The 17,945-nt window shown below is 43.8% G+C and overlaps 1 protein-coding gene across 16 annotated transcripts in view; it reads left to right on the top strand.

The window, feature by feature from the left end:
* Positions 1-17,945, top strand: part of grip1 (glutamate receptor interacting protein 1) — a 325,906-nt gene that overhangs the window by 205,002 nt on the left and 102,959 nt on the right. The window contains exon 1 of one of the 16 annotated variants that reach the window (XM_029114785.2): positions 4,532-5,192. The exons of the other annotated variants lie outside the window; for them this stretch is intronic. Coding sequence (XP_028970618.2) covers positions 5,138-5,192 — 55 coding nt within the window. The 5' untranslated portion in view covers positions 4,532-5,137. Of the gene's footprint in view, positions 1-4,531; positions 5,193-17,945 lie in introns of those variants that run through there. 16 annotated transcript variants of the gene reach the window in all.

Here is a 17,945-nt window from a genome sequence, read left to right as displayed (position 1 = left end):
TCTTGCAGAGAAGAATCCCCATAGCATGATGCTGCCACCACCATGCTTCATGGTAGGCATGGTGTTCACAGGATAATGTGCAGTGTTAAGCTTGTGCCAAACACAGCGCTTAGCGTTGAGCTCTGTTTTAGTCTCATCGACCTTTAGAATGTTCTTACACTTGTCTCAAAGTTTTCCACTTGTCTTTTTGAGGATGGCCTATTCTGGACAGATCTGCAGTTGCACTGTATTCTCCTTATTTCTTGATAATGGACTTGACTATTCTATACCTTTTTTCACTTCGACATTATGGACTTTCTTTGTGTTGATCAGTGGCCACAATTCCTGATAAAAATCCATTTTGATTCCACATTGTAGCTTAAAATAATTTGGAAAAGTCTATGGGTGGTGGATACTTCTGAGAGCCACGGTACGGGTTACTTTATGTCTAAGGTGGACAACTGTATCTTCAGTATCATTTTAAGACCTAACCCAAACCCTGCTGTTGCTACCGGGTTAACAACACTCACACAGGTGATTTAATAACAGAATCTAGACCCTCTCTGCCACTTTGACATGACATATTAATTTATACTTGAGTCCCTGGCCTCCATCCCTACTTCATCATCTCTCCACCAAGCCTTTGTCTCTCACTATGTCCCTCATAGTGTCTCTTTCACTGAGAAAGAGGCTGTGTATGTCTCCCTTTCTGTCTCTTTCATATCCTTCATCTTCCTCCTGAGCCATTTCTTTTCCATTGTAAGGATTTAGCAGTTACGTATAGTGGAAAAATAACAGAGTACCCGGTCGAGTCAAGGGAGAGACACTCATTTATTTATTGGATTTGCAGCATGGTTGTCTTCAGGAATGTTCCATACATCATCTCATCATTAGATGGTTCTTGCAAATATATTCAAGATAGAACCTAGAACAATGCGTTCACTCTATAACACAGTCCCCCGCTACCATGACCACACCCCTGCCCAATGGTCAGTCACAGATTCCTGAGGTTGGCAGAGCGTGACTTCCTGAGTGAGAATCCAAACACCAATGTTCTCTTGTTCTTTAACTTATTTAATGAGCTCAATTCTAACAAAACATACATTCATACAATAATACACAATCAGAATACCACTACATTCACCTAGCAATTTCCTTCTATAGCTTGTTGTTGCTGGTATCAAGTTCCATGTGCTGTGTGTGCGTTAGCATTTCAATGTCGCCTAGCACTCCTCTGGGAGTGGAGAGAATATAAGAAAGGAATGACGTTCGATCTGAGCTGCTCTGTCAAGCATGTGGGGCGAAATTAATTAAAGCATCAATGGGTCCTGGATTGAGTTTGTGGATCTTCGACACACTGCTGCTGTTGCTGAAATTACCATGTTCTGTGAGTCCAGAGACGTTTATTGACTTCCTCTGTAAAGATTAATTTCCAGGATTGTTTTTTTCTATATTATCCCAGCACGCAATCCTGCTGCATGATATGCAGATATGGGTTTATTTGTCTTCAGTTCTTACATCAACTTGTTTTAGTGGGTTTTATGTGAGGTAATATCTGCCTCTGTCAATTTCTCTCTCTTTCTCTCTCTGTTGTCTTTCTCACTCTTTCTCTCACTCTCTCTCACCCTCTCTGTCTGACAGCTCTTTCCTCTTCACTTCTGCGGCTAATGTACTAATGCACTTCTCATATCCTCTCCTCTCCGGTTCTCAGGCTGGATTTTGCCTGGGTTTGTCTCATAGTCTGGAATACAAACTGAACGCTGCAAAATAAAACTGTCACTGAGCCATGTTCAGTTAGCATTTCAGTTTATGACACCCATTCTAAACACCCAGACTATTTCCATTCATATTGAGCAGGGATAACCTACAGGAGGACCAGGAGAAATAATTTTTTCATAAAAAGAATACAAAAGAAAACTTTACAAATAAATACCAAAAATGTTGCTTTGTGACTTCAGTTATTTAACTTGATAATCTCTTTCAAGTTATTCCCATGAATTTAAAATAATACTGTGATCATATTTTAATGTAATCATGGGCGGAACTGATTCTTTTTTAATAGAATTTGAAAATAACTTTTGGAAAAATTTGCATTGTGTTCTGGCACCACAAACATCCACTCCAACTAAGACTGGCCCACACCTGAATGTAGTGCCCAAAGATGCAAAGATTGGCCCACACCTGCATCTAGTTACCAACGATGCAAAGACAGGCCCACACCTGGATCTAGTTACCAACAATGCAAAGACTGACCCACACCTGCATCTAGTTACCAACGATGCAAAGACTGGCCCACACCTGAATCTAGTGACAAACGATGCAAAGACTGGCCCACACCTGAATCTAGTTACCAACGATGCAAAGACAGGCCCACACCTGAATCTAGTTACCAACGATCCAAAGACTGGCCCACACCTGAATCTAGTTACAAACAATGCAAAGACTGGCCCACACCTGAATCTAGTTACCAACGATGCAAAGACAGGCCCACACCTGAATCTAGTTACCAACGATCCAAAGACTGGCCCACACCTGAATCTAGTGACAAACGATGCAAAGACTGGCCCACACCTGAATCTAGTTACCAACGATGCAAAGACAGGCCCACACCTGAATCTAGTTACCAACGATCCAAAGACTGGCCCACACCTGAATCTAGTTACAAACAATGCAAAGACTGGCCCACACCTGAATCTAGTTACCAACGATGCAAAGACAGGCCCACACCTGAATCTAGTTACCAACGATCCAAAGACTGGCCCACACCTGAATCTAGTGACCAACAATACAAAGACTGGCCCACACCTGAATCTAGTTACCAATAATGCAAAGACTGGCCCACACCTGAATCTAGTTACAAACGATGCAAAGACTGGCCAACACCTGAATCTAGTTACCAAAGATGCAAAGACTGGCCCACACCTGAATCTAGTGACCAACAATGCAAAGACTGGCCCACACCTGAATCTAGTTACCAAAGATGCAAAGACTGGCCCACACCTGAATCTAGTGACCAACAATGCAAAGACTGGCCCACACCTGAATCTAGTTAACAACGATGCAAAGACTGGCCCACACCTGAATCTAGTTAAGGACAATGCAAATATAAGCAGATGTTACATGTCCTGCTTAGACTTAAACCTCGCTGTTTGTTACAGGCTTACAGATTTCCACAGACACACACTTGACTAACCCCATACTGCACCAAACAAATACCCTGTTTTGCACCAGCTGGCCAAAAGGGTTTCTGATCTCAATGCACAATACTGGCTGGGGAAGATCTGGTGCGGGCCAGTAGCTCACAGGATTGGTAATGAGTTATGGCTAAAGAATACAGAATACCAGACTCCTACACAGTTCACTCCACATGAGTTGATGACAACTTGGGAACGAGCATTATGTATTCAGACACACACAATTAGTAGTATTTTTGTAATATAAAAAACTAGCATAATGTAAACTTCTTTGAAAAGTAAGGCATTAATTGACATCCAGTCCACAATTCCACAACCATATGATATCGTTTCAGAGCCAAGCGCAACAGAACGCATGGGATCATAATTGATATCTCCGGAACTGTTATAGATGGGCCGTTTTTTTTTTTTTTTTACATTTGGGAACGAAGCCAAGTCATTTATCATAACCCCCCCTCCCCTACCCCCCTGGGAAGACCAAAATGTAAATGTGTGAGTTTATTCAATTTTGTAGAGAGCTAGACTCTGCTGGTTAATGGAGGATGGAGAGAAAGAGGGAGAAAATGAGGAGGACTAATTGCATTTGGGGAGCTGCGATTGGCTGCTCAAATGCGGCTCTATCTCCCTCTACTTCCCTTCCTCTCTAGCTTTCCCTCTCTATCCTTCTCTCTGTCTCTCCTTCTCATCTTATTTTTATTTTCCTCCCTCCTCTCTCTTTCTTTCCTTTCCTCTCTGTCTCCTCACCCCTCTTTCTCCTCCTCTCTCTTTTACTACTACTGTATCTTCCTTACGCTCTCTTTCCCCTAGCCTGGTATTCTTAAGTGTACGTCTTCATAACAGACAGGCAGATAGACAGATTGTGTAGACTCAGCATATCGTTCTGATGTTTATTTATTACACAAATGCATGCACACACACACACACACACACACACACCCACATACATTTGTATATATATATGAGAGAGAGAGAGAGAGAGAGGGGGGGGGGAGATATATATGATATAGGGAGATAGATATATATATATTTTTTTCACATTTTACTACACTGCTGAGAAAGTAGTAGAAAAGCATTTCAACATCCATGAAATACCCCACCCCCTACCCAAAAAAAAGAGAAAGAAATCCGTCCAATTTACTTTTCTTTGATTTAACTATTCCCACGAGACCTCTTCGGTTTAGGCCTCTAAGTCTGACCGCACATCATCATCGTGTACGGTGCGGGTGAGAACAGAGCGGCGCATCCAGCGCTTGGTTACGTAACATAATAGCGATGAGCACCTGATACCCTCCTCCTTGCTTTGGATAGGGAATAAAAAAAAAAACGCAATTGATGGAAAACAAAGCAATTTGTCTCTCGAACAGAGCTAGTAGGCTGCCGAATAGCCTACCGGCCGGCAGCTGCCCTGCACCCTGCGAGTTTAAACCCCACCACACTTCCCTCGTCTCCGCACAGCGTAGAATGTTCAGCTAAACATCAGCGAGCCGCTCCGCGACGGATGGTGATTTTCGATAGAGCACTGTGTATGCACATACTCGCCTCCTTTTTCGTAAAGCGCGAAGCTCTGCTCGCCCCGGGTCCTTCACGGGCACTCTTTTTAGTAAAATTTCAAGGATAAATATACATTTCTTTTTTTAAATGTGAAACCGAGGGCGACAAAATGTGTTGTGTTGCTGCAAAGTAGTAGGCTAATCTCGGAACGGAATTGTAATGAATGAAACGGAGTAGCCTACATCACCGTGTGCTGCAGGCTTTAGATGCCTTAATCTACCGTTAGCGTTACACTGACAGTAGCGGCTCGCGAAGAAGTGTGAGCTACGGGAACCGTTCTCCTCCGGTGGGACAAGCTCTCTGTCTCTTGCTATGTGCGTGGAATACAGATGCCCGTGCGCTGAATCCGCCGCTAAACCACCAGCAGAGCTCTGGGACAAGCACCGTACCTGCGCGCACTGAGATATGCTATTATGATAGCCGTTTCTTTCAAATGTCGATGTCAAATACTGCGGAGAGTGAACAAAGGTACGGGTTGCTCGTATTTTCTCATTCATCCGGTTCATCTGTTAGGCTACTGTGTGTGTGTCCAGGTGTATGTTTTGTGTTCTGATGGGCATATGTGTGTGTACGCCATGAACCTGTGAGTTCTAGTCGGAATGGAATAATACGGAAAGTGCTGACATTTAAAAAGGTGAATTGTTCCCGGTTCTCGTGTGACAGCACCAGTGCGTTGGAGGTGGCTGATATGGTTTGTGTGTGTGCGTGCGGATCATCTGGCATGTCCCCATCATATATCCGTTAATATTTCAAATTTGCAGCGCTCATGAAATCGTTCCGAGCATTTTTTATTTATTTTTTGGTGGGTGTGTTTAGTAGTGTTTTTTTTATTTACTGAATTAGTGGTTAATCCTTATGTATGGACAGACATAGAGGCAGACAGAGAGACCCCAGATGAACCTACCTACAATATTGATAAGCATCAGCTGATCTTTTTATAAAAATATGAAATGATACCTCTGGAGTGTTGAAGATTGGGTCGTGTGTCCTTTTTATACTGCTGGCTTTAACCAGGAAGTCGGTAGAACCAACGAGTTAAAGCAAACGCCTGTTCGATGGTCGACCTAAGCTTGTATGTGTACAGCCCACAACAAGGAAGGAATTCCCTGCCGGGCCTGATCTCTCCTAATCCTGACAAGGGAAGCACAATTGTGCATCCCTCCCGGTCATGGCCGGTTGTGGCACACCCTCACACAGAACCCAGGGCTCACATGGTGCGATGGCAGAGGCCCCCCATCAGTTGGTCCCTGTGAAACACTTTCCAGAGATATCAGTCAATGCGGGGTGCCTCCTAGTGTGGACGGATCGGCCCCCATCTGGGTTGCCACTGTGACCCCCACGCCATGCTCATGTTTCTGTCTGGACCCGCTGTCGCTGGGCATTCGTGGGAGGTGGATGGGAGACTTGACGCTGTGTCCACAGAGCTCCGATGTCCCCTGTGATTCGGGGGGGGGGGGGCACGCCACGCCCTTCATAATGGTTTTCTCAGTAAGTCACCCGAGGATTTAGATGACATTAGATCACAGGAAGTAATTCACACAGCTTTCAGATCAGACTCAGACCATCTGCTATTGGAGTGTATGGCGTAATAGGTCTTCTCCTCAGTGAGGATGTGAGCAAGCCAAAAGCCCCCCACAAATATAAATAAATAAATACAAATGTACAGAGTTAAGTCAGATCAGCCTTTGTTTTGGCCTATTTGCTAAGTTACACCCCTGCATGTCTCAGCAACTGGAAGGGAGCCTGGGGTGGGTCAAGCGGATCAGGGATCCTGGATGTGAACCCTGAAGCGTTGTGTTCCCATAACCCCTGTTGGACCACTTTAGAACACCTCTAGCTTCCTGGTCCGTGTTCCACCCCCTTCATTCCAACAGAGGTCAGAAGCAACCAATCAAAGCCTTGTATGTTAATTATCTTGGTTGCTAAGTGTTGTAGCCTCTAAAGACCCTAGCTCCCTAGTGACCCAGAAATGTGTGTGATGCTAATGAGATATCAGTACCCGACAGGAGTCAATTCAAAAGGATTGCTGCGAGACGTTTTCCACTGCGATTTTTTTTTGTCTTGAAGAACGAAATTTGTGGCCAGATTTGCAGCAGAGATAAAAAAATGTTTTACAGTGTAAACAGGTGAACATTTTAATTGTCTCTCTCTACCTCCCCTGGGTTTTATGGTACTCATTCCTGACTGACGCTACTGAGATCTAAAAGACGATGTCTCGCTCTGTGTGTATTGAAGTGGAATGACCATGTATAAACTGAATCCCATGAAAAAAATCACGTTGGGAAGCGACGAGAAACATCTCAGCTGGGAACCTAACAGTTCTACTAAGACCTGCAACAGCACCTGTTTGATTGGGAGTGCTGTGTTAGTTGCCAGGTAGACAACATAGTTGGCGAGTTTAATTGCCTTCCAGGGCAGGAGGTTGCTGAACCTGCTCTTTAGTTGGTCATCGTACAAAGTATGTTTTTAGCACATGATTGAGGCCCTGGTGTGTGAAATAAATCTGTGAATTGTTACAGCTAGCCATGGGGATTCTGTCACTACGTTTGATATACTCTTCTACTAAGAAATATTTTCAATTTTCTACTGCTGTACATTAAATGAAACAATCTCCCAAAGGTCCCTTCCTAAGTGCAGAATGCAAGTTTTTTTTTTTTTATCTCCCTTTCCTCCCTTCTCCAACTTCATCATAGCCAGTTGTCTCTGTTGCCCTGTCTCAACACATCAACTCCCAATGGATTCAGGAGAGTTGAAGATCGTATCAATGTTTCCTCCTAGACATTCGAGCCAAGTCATTCTAGTTTTTTCTCCCACACTTCTCCAACCCGAGAAGTGTTTGGTTGAATGCATTTGAGGGCCGCCCACTCGCCCGATGACCTCAGTTTGCTTTGTAAGCAAACAAAGTGACAGGGTCTGTGCCAGACAAATTGTCGACAGTGTTTCCCCTGAAGTAAAACTGTAACCAAAATAAAGAGGATTTGATACAGCTCTGCTAATGTATACCCATTGTATACACCTACTGTTTATTAAAGTTATTTAAAATTATCTCCATATCATTCTTTTAAGAGGACATGGTGACTAAGGTGAAACTCACAATATGGGATACGATCTTAATTGCAAACAATGTTGATTGTAAAGTTTTACACCAGCAATCCAGTGTTCATGATAGATCATTGTTGTTTCCCAAATGGAACCCTATTCTCTTTGTACTTCACTACTTTTATCCAGGTCCAATAGGTCACAGGTCGGATAGGGCTCTGATCAAGTGTAGTGCGCTATATAGGTGCAGTGGAAGTCAAATTTTTTGTAGCACAGGCCCTATTTTTTCTGCCAGAATTTTTCTGGTCCCATTTTCTAGAGACAGAATCTTTCTCACCCTTAATCCACTCCAAATAATGTTTTATATATTTATTGAAAATAAACTTTAAATGCACAAAATGCACCATTTATAGCTATTTAAAATGCTCGTTCTCTAAAAGTTTTATTGTCCCATGCTATAAATCCACACTCATATTTTTCAACCCTTAATCATAAGATAAAACATTTATATAATTCTAGAGTTTTGTACCAACTAGGGGCCGGAACCCAGAGTATGAATACCACTCGTATAAGGAATATTGTGTCTTTCAGGGCACTAAGTGTCTGACTGCATTTGTAGCATGACATCATGTACAACATTATCATGATGATCCTGGAGCACCCAGATCTCCTCCGTTGCTAAGAGGTAGAGGATAACACCATGTACAAGTGCACACACACACACACACACACACACACACATGCATAGACACCATACAGTTTGTCACCTAGTTGGTGTTAAATGCGCTGGTTTATCTCTGCCTGTTAATAGCCATTGACCCAGGACCAGATTAGAGCAGTATAGAGATTGAGGGAAATAGGGGAGGGCTGTATAATGTCTAGTGTCTGATAGCTGTCTGTCTGTATAACCTGTCTAGTGTCTGATAGCTGTCTGTCTGTATAACCTGTCTAGTGTCTGATAGCTGTCTGTATAATATGTGTAGTATCTAATAGCTGTCTGTATAATATGTGTAGTATCTAATAGCTGTCTGTATAATATGTGTAGTATCTAATAGCTGTCTGTATAATATGTTTAGTATCTAATAGCTGTCTGTATAATATGTGTAGTATCTAATAGCTGTCTGTATAATATGTTTAGTATCTAATAGCTGTCTGTATAATACGTGTAGTATCTAATAGCTGTCTGTATAATATGTTTAGTATCTAATAGCTGTCTGTATAATATGTGTAGTATCTAATAGCTGTCTGTATAATATGTTTAGTATCTAATAGCTGTCTGTATAATACGTGTAGTATCTAATAGCTGTTTGTATAATATGTGTAGTATCTAATAGCTGTCTGTATAATATGTGTAGTATCTAATAGCTGTCTGTATAATATGTGTAGTATCTAATAGCTGTCTGTATAATACGTGTAGTATCTAATAGCTGTCTGTATAATATGTGTAGTATCTAACAGCTGTCTGTATAATATGTAAAGTATCTGAAAATACAGTGTGTCTATTATCCGATCGATGTCAGTATAATATGTGCAGTATCATATTGTTAAAAGTAACGCACTACTAAGACGATAGGGTACCACTTGGGACGTATCGAGACAAATGTCAACACTAACACCGCCCTCACAAAACACTGGATTTTTGGGGGAATCACAATTCTGGCTGTGACTTTGGTTCAATCTTTTCACAAAATCTGAGAGAATTCATTTAGTTCTGAGGAGGAACCGATGTAGCAAATTTCATTACTTTAGGTCGAAGTGCAGAGAGGTGTGATCTTGAAGGGTTAACATTTTCAATTGCTTGTGATACTGCCATCTTTAGTCCAAATCAGGCCAGTGGTGTCTGACAGTTACTATTTGTAGCAGACTATGGTGGGGCATTTCATTGGACAGTTCTGCAGATCTTGTTTAATCCTATCAGTCGATCCGGTGGAGCTTGATGCGCTATGGCTTCAAGGGGTCCTTCAGTATTCCAGGCAGGTACTTGGCCCCGCAGTGATACTGGTGTGTGTGTTAGCATGTGCATTTGTGTATGTTTGTTCAGTCCTGTAGAGACAAGCTAAAGGGAGTTTCTGTGTCATACTATTACCGGCAATGGTCATATCCATGCTAATTGTTTTGTTGTTCTGAGAAATGCCCTAAAAGGCTAGCATTTCTCATTTCTGACACCGTGGTGTTTTTTCACCTTTGAGAAAAGCCAAGGTGGCCAATCCATACCAATCCATACCACAGAGATTAGACCACAAGCAGCTGCATGGGCTGTTGGAGGGTCTGAAGGGGAGACTCTCTCCGGCCTGAAGATCAAAGCCCCAGGGCAGTGAAGGGGACATTGCCAATGTTTCAGTTGGTTCAACTCTCCTGCCCCCTGTATTTTGTCTTGAATTATAAAGTAGTGTCAGTACTGCACATGCGCAGTCTATCATGTGTGGATGTCCCTTTCGATAGCAGTGTCAGCTAAATTATGTAAATGTTGTGTTTGCTTGAGACCTGACTATGACTGAGCCCTAAATTGTCACCATTTCCATACATATTGCAGAACCCTGTTAAAAAAGTAGCACTACAGGAAAGTAGTGCGGGAATAGGACTTCATCCAGTATGAACTCAGTAGCAGCACAAAGCAGTAGGAGATACCCTCGAGACGAGAGCATGTAGAAAATTACTCAGCCGCAGATGAGATGTCCCTGAAGATCTTTTTTTTCCAGTCTCAACTATGGGAAATAAACAGGCTTTCTTGTGCTGTGTATATTTTTTTTTGGTGTTGTGTCAGACTGAGGCAATACGCCGTGCTTTTCTCTGGGACACACGACACAGCAACCAGGTGAACTTGGCATTTATCACTGAAAATTATCTTGTTTACCAGACAGATGTTTTTCGAGAAATAGGAAATATTATAAAGCAGGATTTTACAATGGTATTCGGATACTTTAGGGAATGTTTTTGTCTACCCTGCAGTTATTGTGCTGTAGAGGATGACACACAAGCGCAAAGATATTTGAGGCGATAAAAGCCCGGAATGTCTCCAGACAGACCTCATAATGTTGTTCCATCAACATCTGATATCAACTGGATTAACCCTGACTGCCTACTTTTATGCACAGCGACGCTTTGATCTGCAAGGTGTAAGAAAATAGTTTAAATACCTCAAAAAAAACAATTACCTGAGAGGTCACCTCCTCAGTGAGACTGATCAAGTGGTAACCTTTTGCTGGGTCTGTATTGTTTAGTACTTTTCAAATGTTAAGAAACAGTTTTCTTTCCACTCTTTTGCAGATTGAAGTCTTATAATTGTTCATTGACTCCAGCCGGCTTGAGGCTCAATGGCCATTTTCCAATATGTTCTTCCAACATTAAAATGGCAGAATTGAATTCCAGTTCTCAAGATGTTGCTTTTACTACCACTGATATTTGATTTTGCAACCAAAAAAAACCCAGCTGCTTTGGAGCAACACCTTTTTTTTAAGTAGATGGATTTTATTATTCTGTTGTCCACAAAAAACATTTAGCACTAAAACTACATATTTAAAGCCTTACTACAGTGCTTGCTGTTTTGAAAAGTATCCTAACTGACTGCTCGGTCAATCACGAGTGGAGAAGTCGGGATCATTTACCGGACTAATGTTGGACAAGCAGACAAATAACTCCATTCCTGCCCTCTGCACGGTTTGGCCTGCATTCCTGTCGGTGATCCCTTTATCATGTTTTCAACTGAAGGAATGGATGGAGGAGGATTCTGTGTTGGAAGCAAAGGGGCAGCTATAGCAGGAAGGCAGAGAGGCAGGTTTTGGTCGGCTGAAGCATATGGAGATTTCGGTCAAGCACTGACCCGTTGAAAACAGCTGGTTCACCATAATCAGCATCCCCCTGTCCTATCTGGGGGGCTTTGACCGGGGGCAGGCAGGGAGACAGGATTGACTGGGGGCAGGCAGGGAGACAGGATTGACTGGAGGCAGGCAAGGAGACAGGATTGACTGGGGGCAGGCAGGGAGACAGGATTGACTGGAGGCAGGCAAGGAGACAGGATTGACTGGAGGCAGGCAAGGAGACAGGATTGACTGGAGGCAGGCAAGGAGACAGGATTGACTGGAGGCAGGCAGGGAGACAGGATTGACTGGAGGCAGGCAGGGAGACAGGATTGACTGGGGGCAGGCAGGGAGACAGGATTGACTGGGGGCAGGCAAGGAGACAGGATTGACTGGAGGCAGGCAGGGAGACAGGGTTGACTGGAGGCAGGCAGGGAGACAGGATTGACTGGGGGCAGGCAAGGAGACAGGATTGACTGGAGGCAGGCAGGGAGACAGGGTTGACTGGAGGCAGGCAGGGAGACAGGATTGACTGGAGACAGGCAGGGAGACAGGATTGACTGGGGGCAGGGAGTGTGTGTGTAAGTGTGTGTAAGTCTGACAGACACTGAATTCTTCTTGGCTGTGTGGGCAGCTGGCAGCTATGGTGGCAGGCTGTGCCTAATAACCCTCTGGTAACCCCAGCCCCTGTCTTGGTCCACATTTTGGAGTATGAGCAGGATTTTCACATCATGTTAACCGTTTATACATTTGTAAGGAAATGGAGTAATGGTAACTCATGTGACTAGGTGGAACCTTGAACGTGGTTTGTTCCATAGTAGAACCCTGACCGTGGTTTGCTGGATGGTAGAAACTCAACTGCGGTTTGGTGGATGGTATAACCTCGACAGTATTTTGGCGGACGGTAGAACCTCGACCATGTTTTGGTGGATGGTAGAACATCGACCGTGTTTTGGTGAATGGCAGAACCTCGACCGTGTTTTGGCGGATGGCAGAACCTTGACCGTGTTTTGGCGGATGGTAGAGCCTCAACTGCGTTTTGGTGGACGGTAGAATCCTCGAACCATGTTTTGGTGGATGGATAGAACTTCGAACCGTGGCTTGGTGAAAGGTAGAACCTCAAACCATGATTCTGTGGACGGTAGAACCTCGAACCGTGGTTTGGTGGACGGTGGAACCAATCGTGGCACCACACGCCGAGGACGTGCTGCGTCATGGCCCATTCCTCAGAGCTGAATCCCAATCTCTGTGAGCAGCTGATATGGATGCCTCTACCATGCTAATCCCAACCCATTTCCAGTGACTGTGTGGGCTTTCAGTTCACACCAGAACAATCCCCAGCTAGCATCCTGCTAGGAAGAAACACAACTGTGTGTGTGTGTGTGTGTGTGTATATGTGTGTTTTTGCGTGTGCCATGCGCGCCCTACAGTGAGAGCCGCAGCTTTGCATTATCAGAGTGAGGTAGGATGTTCTCTGTCATTCTCAGTTCGCCACGCAGCCTTGTTATCTCTGGGCTGGAACGGGCACACACACACATGCACTGAACACGCACCAACCCACCTGTTCGTTTTGGTCTCATCTCCTGTTTCCTTCAGTGACAAACTGGAAGTCATTCTTAAGAGCCTCCTGAAGTCTGCCTGCTTTCCTCTCTAAATAATACGCTGCCATTAATCTCAGTGTCCATCCCACTTCAGTCTCGTCCAGGGAATTAGGACGGACGCACACACGCACACACACACACGCACACTCACACACTCACACACACACACACACACACACACACACACACTCTTGAGTTTGGTTCTTGGCTGTGTCCTAAAACAATAGGATACAAATCACACTGAACAACAGATTGGGTACAGTGTGTCCCAAATATCACACCATTCCACACTTCTCTTGACCAGAACCTACATGGTTGCCTGAAAGTAGTGTACTTCATGTGGCAACAGGATGGGACACTGGTAACGGACACAGAGCATGTTTTCCGGGCCCTGGTGGGCTTTTTATTAAAGCATAGAGAAGTGGTAGGGCAGGAGGCGTGGGAGTAATCGAAACAAGAAAACAAACCGTGACGTCTCCGCGGCAGGCTCCGGTGGTCGTATGTGCTCCGGCCGTCGCCGTCTTGGGCGGTCTGTCCGTTCGTCTTCCTAATACCGCCTTTCTCTCCCCCCGTGGGCACCCGAGTCGCTGGGGTCGAGAGGCTGTGAGGGCAGCTGGGCCTGGGGTCACCCTCTCCCTGCCCTCTGTTGCTGCCGCTTCCTCCTCTTCTGCTCCTTGTGTTTCTCCCAATGCTCCTTCCGTGGATTACGCAGCCTTGTCTTTTTCTCCTCCTCTCTCCCGTGCCTGCCCTGAGGAAAGCTCTCCATGTATGTCTCCCATTCCCAGGTCCCTGTGACACACAGCAGGGCGGGAGGGGGGGGCATTTGGGACACAACCACAGCATAATTACAGTCACAGTGGGGACTGGCAGGAGGTGAATGACATCATTACTGTCATACAGAGACACAGACTCATCAATCTATCTGCTGTTACTGGCTGCAGTTTCGCCACATTACAGCCTAATTAATGGAAACCCACATGTGTATCACAGTCAGTGGTTTATTTGTGTTTGTTTTAATTTGACTGTTATTTGAGCAGGTAAGTTGATTGAGAACCAATTTTCCGGTTCAATGACAAACACGGCAAAGGCGTTGAATTGCCAGACAAGGCAGTACACTGAACCACATAAATACTGTAAAAAAAGAAATAAAATAGAGGTCTGGAGGGTGTGAAACAGCAGGTGATTTTATCCGATAGCAACTCACGTAGGACGGTTTAATGGAGTGAGGTGAGACAAAAGTGACAGAAGTGGCAGCGACGAACTGAAATGAGTTTCAACAGAAGGAGGTGTAGACTTGAGGAGTGCCTGGAGGAGGACACTACCTGGAGTAGCAGATGGAGGATCAAATGTAGAGGGAGCGTTTACCTTAAAGGGACGTATAAAAAGAGTTAGCAGGAGTGAGTGTGGCATGTGTATGTATGGAGGGACCGTTAACCAGAGTGTAAATATAACACTGCTGAGTGTTGTAGGAGGGACTGTTGCTTAAGATCAGAGTTGCCAGTGTTAAAGAGGGTCAGAGTGTAAAGGTCACTGTGATGAGTGTTGTGTGGGCACAGGTTAGAGGATGGGAGCTTGGTCAATTACATCTTACCTAGTTCAATGCCTCAGATCTGTCAAACTGTGATCACTGTGTGAAGAGCAAGTGGGCATTTATTAAGGTCTGTTTTGACATATTTATTTAGAGTAAAAATGCACTGGAAATATTATCCAATAGTAGTCAAATTGCCTGTGTGTGAAGCTTGCTTGCTATATGGGAAGTGTGTGCACACAAACCTACGTCAAACAGTTACAGATGTGGTAACCAATTAGAGGGTATTAATATTGGTTACTAGAGAAGGATTAACTCCTTCACAGACCACAATCTCCCACAACCCACTGAGAGGATTACCAGTACGCCATGGGACGGCACAGATACAGAATCAATCCACTGAGAGGAATTATACGTGTCCTGCTCTTCACACTCCTGGTCTAATCTTTGTCCACCCTCTTTGCCCACACTCCTCCTCCTCTTTGCCCCTTTCTCATCTCCTCAATAATAATATTAATAATGCATTATATTTATATAGCGCTTTTCATGGACCCAAAGATGCTTTACAAAATTAACATGGAACAGAAACAAACAAATAAATACCATGAGAAAACAAAGAAAATATATCCTTCCCCGCTTTCATTTCTTCTGTGTTTCAACAAGAACATCATCGAAAATGAAGAAAATTCTAAGTGCTGTGCAAATTACACTTTATGAATGATTATTGGGTGTGTGTGGGGGAGAGGGGGGGCAGCGCTGAATGTCTGCATTCCTGTGTATGTGGGTGTGGGTCAATTACGCTGCTTTTCAGCATCCTGTGCTTCTGTTCCGGATTGCAGTCAGTCTCAGCCCAGAGTTCAACAATGCCATTTGCTCTCATTGTACCAGTTGATTAAGTCAATTGTTCGGCTCATATATTTTATTGAAATAGCACGGCAGACCTACGTGGCCTGTGCTGCCATGGTATCCACCCACTGCCCATGACAGTGTGCATGTGACAGGAAGTCTTGTCAGCTAGGGCTCCCCACTACTCATCTAATGGCCTGCCGTCTCTACTGAAAAAAGGAAGGATGCACATTGCATCATGGGCCAGGATGAAAAGGGGCGGCAGGATAGGCCGGTGTTTGGAGCTTCAGTCCAGTAACCAAAATATCGCTAGAACATTTCCAAAAGCTGACGTGCAGAAAAATCTGTAATTTTCACCCTGAGCAAGGCGGTAAACATTAATATTAATGTTTAAGTAATTTATCTGACACTCTTATTCAGAGTGACTTATAGAAGGGTAAAAAAACTAAATGTTTTAATCATACCCAGTATTACTGTTTCCACTACAGCGTTCCTCAAACCAGGGATCCATTGGAAAGATGCTTGTGAATCTAATCTTCTGGTTTACGTAGCAAACCTGTGAATTCTACATTACTGAAAGAAAAACAGTGTTGTGTCTTTTGTTCTCTTCTGAAGCCCGTACAACTGGGTTGACAGTAAGACTGGGGGAGAGTCAATTAATCATTTAAACCATAAAATCATTAAAATCATGGAACCACTTTAAAATGTTATCGTCCGTCAGGTTTTAAAAAAACTGACCTTGGCATTTAAACAATGACACAAACAGGATAGCAGGAATAGACAGGTTATGGTTAGACTGAAAAAAATGCCATGCTAAAAACATTCATACATTTCTTTTTTACATGTGAAGTATTATGATAATTGTATTGTATTTTTCTTATTCAGCGTTGTTGTCAGTTCTAATCTCAGACCAGACTGCAGCTGGTCATATAGGACACATGCAGTGTGATATAGGATACATGCAGTGTGATATAGGATACATGCAGTGTCATATAGGATACATGCAGTGTCATATAGGATACATGCAGTGTCATATAGGATACATGCAGTGTCATATAGGATACATGCAGTGTCATATAGGATACATGCAGTGTCATATAGGATACATGCAGTAAAATGCTTGTGAAAATAGTCAGTGTTGTGCACCAACAAAAGTTGGGCCAGTTTTCGGGCATTTTTGAGGTTTTGAGCAGTTGTTGGTCTGGAAATGTTTGCTTAACCTGGCAACACTGCTTCTGGTCGTCAATGCATCTGAAGGCCAGAATATGGGCGAGAATTGAGACGAACCGAGGATTTGCAACCTGTTTTTCCTGCATTACCCGTTTCTTGGTCAAGGACACTTTTTGGCAGGGGTTATATTCAACCATTCTCCTTTCTGAATGGATGTTTAATTTGTATGATATTATGCTGTGCAGAGGCGGAGGATATGGCTGGCCTTAAGCTCGCTGGCTGCCAGGTATACTCATTCATTATTTTCACACCAGTGACAGCGTAGATATTAGATCGATCTAAGACGAACAACTCAGTTGGGTGCTGCCTCTGTGAAGCCGATATGACTTGTTTCGGTCAATGATTCTCGCAGCATTTTTCATTTTCTAGTGATAATTTCAACGATTCAAACTCTTCAGCGGGTTATTGTCTCCTGCAAACATTTAACCGTTCTGGAGCGAAGACACGGACACGACACCCTGGAGTGGATTTCCCTCTGCTGATATGAGAAGTGGATGCAGTCGGAAAGCGGTTTGGGGACGTCTTGTGTTTTTGAAAATTAATGTGCGACTCAAATGTCACCCTATTCTCCATATGACTGTGTTCAGTGGTAGTGCACTATTTTGTGGGTGGGATGTCATTTGGGACTCAGACTTGTTCCGGTCAGGGCTTTCAGTGGGGTACCGGAGAGACACGTAGACAGAGGAGGCAAAGAGGAGAGAGGAGGCAGCAGCAGTGAACATTTAATAGGAGAATGGAGGTTCACAAATATATACAAGATACTGCAATGCCTCTCTCCCATCGTGTTTACACTGCTCCTCGTCTCCTTGGCCTTACTCTCTCTATTTATCTTTCTCTCTCTCTCTCTCTCGCCCACCCTTTCTCTTTTCCTCTCATTCTATTGATCCCTCTCTCCCCCTTCCTGCCTTCCCTCTCTTTCCCTCCACGTCTTTTTATTCCTCTCATTTCAAAGGGGCTTTTTTTTGTCATGGGAAATATTTGTTTACATTGCCAAAGCAAGTGAAAAGTATGAAAAATAAAACGTAAAAATAATTAAAAAGGGGAAAAACAACCCGAAGTTCTGAGTAAATATTTCACTAAAGTTTCAAAACGATAAAGACATTTGCAATGTTCTATAGGCTGCTGTTTCCAGTATTGTATCGAAATGGAAATAGTGTGATTAGCAAGAGAGGCTAAACCA

The sequence above is a fragment of the Esox lucius genome, chromosome 18, assembly GCF_011004845.1.
Source record: "Esox lucius isolate fEsoLuc1 chromosome 18, fEsoLuc1.pri, whole genome shotgun sequence".
NCBI classification, from domain to species: Eukaryota; Metazoa; Chordata; class Actinopteri; order Esociformes; family Esocidae; genus Esox; species Esox lucius.
This window is presented reverse-complemented; position numbering and strand designations above follow the sequence as displayed.